Genomic DNA, 5,370 nt, shown 5'->3' on the forward strand with positions numbered 1-5,370 from the left:
TGAGTGATGGGGAAGGGGGGTGAGGGCAGGTGAGTGATGGGGAAAGGGGGTGAGGGCAGGTGAGTGATGGGGAAGGGGGGTGAGGGCAGGGTGTGACCCCTTTCTGCCTGGAAGCTCCAGGGTAGCACAGCCCAGTCCAGCAGCGGTTCCTGGGATTTCTCAGAATGGCCTCCCTGACCTGCCTCACCTCCCATGACTCTGGGTTCCTCACCAACACAGCACTCTCCCTCTGCCTAGCGTTGGGATGGGGTGGGGACCAGGCCCTCTGCAGCCTTTCAGGACACTGCTTCCCTCCTGCTCCACCCCACACCTATGTTCATCTCGTTCCAGAGAACATTCCGGGAAATCATGCTCCTCCAGGTGCGTGGCCGAGGCCATCCCGTCTGCGTCCCTTCCCAGGTGCAGGTTTTCCAGATGAGGGGGAGCCTGGGCTCTTCAGCGCCCAGAGTGCAGCCCCTACCTTCCAGCAGCTCATGCCTCTCTCCCCAGGAGTTTGGGGACCACCCCAATATCATCCGCCTCCTCGACGTGATGCCTGCAGAGAATGACAGGGACATCTACCTGGTGTTTGAATTTATGGGTGAGTGGACGTGCATGTGTGGGGCTCAGCCTCCAGCGTACCTCAGCCCTGGCCCCGGCCCCCTCTCCAGTTGCCCACCAGACCCCATCTGGAGGCATGCTCCTTCTGTGGCCCTCTGCCTCCTGGATCCCTGCAGCGGCCAGCCCCCTGGCCGGGGGCAGTGTCCTTGTGCCCAGGAACAAATGGCTGGAGTGTGTCTGCTCAGGAGACGGGGCTCTTTCCCACTGCTGGCAGCTGCATTTTCCCTTTTCCACTTGCTTCTATAAACCAAGGGCAACGTGAGATGAAATGTTACAATAATTTTACAAACCTTTATTCTGTACCTACAAAGACGTGCGTGGTGCTGCTGGGCAGTGTGAGCACCAGGAGACATCTGTGACGGCAGCTCTAAGGCCGGCCAGCGGGACCCAGGGACTGCGGGCAGGGGGCTGGCAAGGGGGCCACACACGGATTCACAGTGGGACAGACCTTCATGCCCTCACTGCATCCCTTCATCCCCCCACCTTCCAGACTTACCTGTACCCCATCCTGGTCCCCCTCTCTTCCATCCCCCCAGACTGACCTGTACCCCATCCTGGCCCCTCTCTCTTCCACTCCCCCAGACTGATGCCCTCACTGCATCCCTTCATCCCTCTTCCACCCAGACTGACCTGTACCCCATCCTGGCCCCCCTCTCTTCCATCCCCCCAGACTGACCTGTACCCCATCCTGGCCTCCCTCTCCTCTACCCCCCAAGACTGACGTGTATCCCTCTCTCAGCCCCCCTCTCCTCCAACCCCCCAGACTCACCTGTACCTCTCTAGGCCCCCCTCTCTTCCACCTGCCCAGAATGACCTGTACCCCAACCTGGCCCCCTTCTCCTCCAGCCCCCCTGACCTGTACCCCATCCCAGCCCCCTTCTCCTCTAAACCCCCAGAATGACCTGTACCCCATCCTGGCCCCCTCTCCTCCAATCCCTCTAGACTGACCTTCACGCCATCCTGGCCCCCTGTCCTCCAACCCCCCGCCAGACTGACCTGCACCCCATTCCAGCCCCTCACCCCCCAGACACTGACCTGAACGCAGTCATCCGCAAGGGCAAGCTGCTGAAGGACATCCACAAACGCTACATCTTCTACCAGCTCCTGCGGGCCACCAAGTTCATCCACTCAGGGAATGTCATCCACCGGGACCAGAAGGTGCAGCTCCCAGCATGCCAGCACTGCCCCTTCGTCCTCCCCCAGCCCCCACCCCACGTGCAGCGCCACCAGCCCTCAGCCCACCTCCTTCCCCAGCCGTCCAATGTTCTCCTGGACGCCAACTGTTTGGTGAAGCTCTGTGACTTTGGCCTCGCCCGCTCCCTGAGCCAGCTCCCTGAGGGGCCCGAGGGCCACGCCCTGACGGAGTATGTGGCCACGCGCTGGTACCGGGCACCGGAGGTGCTGCTGTCCTCGCGCTGGTAACAGCGAGACACCCCGACCCCCAGTTCTCCTTGTGGATTCCCCGGGGCATGGCCTTCTCCTAGCCTGGCCCCCAGACCCACCTGTCTGCCTCAGCACCCCCACCCCCACCCCGGGCTGGCTGTCCCCATACCACCACACCTCCCCCAGGTACACCCCTGGGGTGGACATGTGGAGTCTGGGCTGCATCCTGGGGGAGATGCTGCGGGGGAGGCCCCTGTTCCCGGGCTCGTCCACCCTCCACCAGCTGCAGCTGATCCTGGAGAGCGTGCCGCTGCCTCCGGAGGAGGGTGAGCATGGCAGGGCCTCTCTGCTGGCACTGGGGACCCGAGGGGCCAAGGGCCCAGCTGTGGGGAGACAGCGCCTGGCCGGCCAGGGCTGCGCAGGGAGGAGGGGCATGGAGAAGTACAGGCACAGGCAGGGCAGGGGGCACGGGAGCCTGGGGCCGCTGGGGCCGGCATACCTTGCCAAAGAGAGCCTGGAACGGGAGCGGAGGGAGGAGGTGGCGGTCATTCCTCTTGGGGAGGGGGGAGACTCGTGCAGGAGGGGGCTGCCCCTCTGCTGTGTTGAGGGGTAGCTATAGGACTTTTTCCCTGGAGTGTGAGGGTGCCTGTATGTGGGCATGTGTGCAGGTGGGGGAGCATGTCTGCGCACGTGGGAAGCAGGTGTAGGCATCCCCTGCCCTTCCGGCAGCCCGCTGGTCACACCAGCTTCTGCCCTCCCCACCCCCAGACTTCCCGGCTCTGGGCTCAGGCTACTGCGCCTCTGTTCTGCAACGCCTGGGAACCCGGTGAGTTGGGGCGCTCTGTAGTGGCGCAGGGCGGCACGAGCGGGTGCGTGAAGGCGTGGAGCCTGAGCTCTCCGACGGCCAGAGGGGCTGTGAGGTCAGGTGTGGGGTATGGGAGGGGAGACGAGGGAAGGGATCCGCGGAGACAGGAAAGCGAACCGAGCCCCCGGCCTCTGACGTGGATCTGGGATGAGGTTAGCGGGTCAAAGCCCTAGAAAGAGGGTGACCGTCGGGGCTGCCCACAGGCCACAGCAGACGCTGGACACCCTTCTGCCGCCGGACACCCCCACGGAGGCCCTGGACCTCCTCAGGCAGCTGTTGGTGTTTGCGCCGGACAAGCGGCTCAGCGCAGCCCAAGCCCTGCGGCACCCCTACGTGCAGAGGTGGGGGCGGGGCGAGGGGCGTGGCCACGAGGAGGAGCCCCTGGCGGAGGGGCGGGGGCGGGGCACCGGTGTGCTGGGGTGGAAGCGGGGCACCGCGCGAAGTGTTGAGAGGGGCGCCCTGGGGGCTGACGTGACGGAGCCCCGTCCACCCGCTCTCCCTTGTTGGCTCCCGCAGATTCCGCTGCGCGGCCCACGAGTGGACACTGGAGGCGGATGTGCAGCTTCCGGTGCCCGAGGGAGTGCAGCTCTCGGCCCCCGAGTATCGCAGCCGCCTCTATCAGGTACCTGGCCCGCCACTCCGTCACTCCCTGTCCACGCGCACCCTCGGCCCTCCCCCGACCTCAAGGGACCCCGCCAGTATCCCCACGCCTACGCTATGCCCCTTTGAGCGCCCGTCCCTCCTGCAGATGATTCTGGAACGGAGGGGCAACCGGCGCGTCCAGGGACAGGAGGGCCGGGCGGGCGCATCGCCGGGGGGAAGGCCCAGCGCGTCTGGGCCCCAGGAGCACCCGCTAGAGCCCAGAGCTGTCCAGCAGCTCCCCTCGGGGACGCCGGCGCAGAACTCCGGAACCAGGCCGCAGAGCAGCCCCGCTCACGACCCTGCGCACGGTGTGTGACCTATGACCACCCCCCCCCCCGACTGAGCATGGCCGCGGCCCCGCCTGGGGGCCCACCAGCCATCCGCAGCGCGGGACCCCTAACCCTGGACTGATCTACCCACCCCACAGAAACCCCCGGCGGAGCCAAGAACATTCCCAGGCAGAACGTGGCCCCCTTGTTCCAGCCTCTGCCCCCAGGAGGCCTCGGGAGGGGGCGAAGGCCCCCTGGGGTGGCGGCGAAGTCCCCGCCGGCACCCTCGTGGGTGAGTCTATGGGGGTTTGGGAGGACCCCTCCCCATCCCCAGCTGTCCCTTTCCAAGAGCCTGTCGCACCCTTGTCCGCCAGTGACCGGGTGACGCGCCCCTCCCCAGGTGAAGCCCCGCGGCAGGGGGTCTGTGCCCTCCCTGACCGCGCAGGCCGCGGCCGAGGTGGCTAACCAGGCGCTGATCCGGAGGGAGCGGACCCTGGGCCGGGGGGTGAGGGCAGCTGGAGCCCGACAGGTGAGCCCCGCTCCCGCCCGATCCACCCCCGACAGCCCGCTCGCCGCTCTCAGGGCCCTGCCTTCCTCCGCCGGCCCCGTCCCTTCCGAGGATCCCGACTCAAGTCCAGGTCTCTCGCATGCCTCCCCAGGAGGCCCGGCCCGAGACCCGGCCTGGCCGGAGGATGTTCTCCGTCTCGGCCTTACTAGGGGCCCAGGGCGCCGCGAGGGCCTCTCTCGGGGGCTACTCCCAAGAATACGGAACCCTCTGCCAGTCGGCGCTGGGCCGCCTGCCCCTGCCCCGGAACCCCACGCGTGAGCAGCCCCACCCCCTTTAGCCCCGCGGGGCCCCAATTCCAGCCCGGTCCCTCAACCGCGCGCTTCTGCCCTAGTCCCCCGACACTCCTGGGTCTTCTCCCTGTTCTGCTCCTTGACTTTTCCCCAGTCCCCGGCGTTCCCCGCCCCGCCCCCCTTGTCCCGGGTGCTCCTGCCCCCACATCCCCCGACACTCCCCGTCCTTCCCCTGGTCCCTGACGTTCCTCGATGCTCTCCCTGACTGTTGGCTCACCCCGCCCTTCCCTCAGTCGCCGACACTTCTTGTCCCTGGTATTCCCCACCCTTCTCCCTCTCCGCATCACTCGCCACCCCCGCCTTTCGCCTCAGCCCCCCTCCTCTTTGCCCAGCCACATTCGAGTTCCAGGGAGCTTGTCTGGGCCCCTGGAGAGATGATGGAGTTCCCACCCAGCCCCAATGACTTCCTCCAATAAAGTCTTGACCGTCCCCAGCCTCACTGCCTATCTTTCTGTCTGCAGGGAGGGACTCCTTTGTGGCCACACCTCCCCCATCTGAGGGCCCCACCACCTTCCGAGGGTCCCCACTGCCCTGTCCTGAAACCCTCCATCCTGGGTCTAGGACAGAAGCCTGATGAGAAGCCCGTGGCTTCCTTCTGTTAACACCCTTTGGGCCCCACCCACCCAACACCCAGGGCAGGCCTTCGCCTTTGGCTCCCCTCCCTGGGGTGGCCTGCAGAGCAGGCGTGGGGTCACCTTCCTGTCCTTTGCCCACACCCTGGCTCCAGCTGCCCTGCTGGTCCTGGAGCACTAG

General features: G+C 66.4%; 1 protein-coding gene across 1 annotated transcript in view; it reads left to right on the forward strand.

Annotated features, from left to right (window-relative positions):
- Window positions 1-5,370, forward strand: part of MAPK15 (mitogen-activated protein kinase 15) — a 7,303-nt gene extending 1,933 nt beyond the window's left edge. Inside the window, exons 3-15 of the mRNA XM_023741615.1 lie at window positions 331-360; window positions 490-580; window positions 1,628-1,758; window positions 1,855-2,018; window positions 2,170-2,309; window positions 2,752-2,809; window positions 3,052-3,189; window positions 3,365-3,470; window positions 3,597-3,798; window positions 3,918-4,051; window positions 4,160-4,297; window positions 4,419-4,581; window positions 5,252-5,370. Coding sequence (XP_023597383.1) covers window positions 331-360; window positions 490-580; window positions 1,628-1,758; window positions 1,855-2,018; window positions 2,170-2,309; window positions 2,752-2,809; window positions 3,052-3,189; window positions 3,365-3,470; window positions 3,597-3,798; window positions 3,918-4,051; window positions 4,160-4,297; window positions 4,419-4,581; window positions 5,252-5,370 — 1,614 coding nt within the window. The remainder of the gene's footprint in view (window positions 1-330; window positions 361-489; window positions 581-1,627; window positions 1,759-1,854; window positions 2,019-2,169; window positions 2,310-2,751; window positions 2,810-3,051; window positions 3,190-3,364; window positions 3,471-3,596; window positions 3,799-3,917; window positions 4,052-4,159; window positions 4,298-4,418; window positions 4,582-5,251) is intronic.

Source organism: Trichechus manatus, unplaced genomic scaffold (assembly GCF_000243295.1).
Source record: "Trichechus manatus latirostris isolate Lorelei unplaced genomic scaffold, TriManLat1.0 scaffold00185, whole genome shotgun sequence".
NCBI classification, from domain to species: domain Eukaryota; kingdom Metazoa; phylum Chordata; class Mammalia; order Sirenia; family Trichechidae; genus Trichechus; species Trichechus manatus.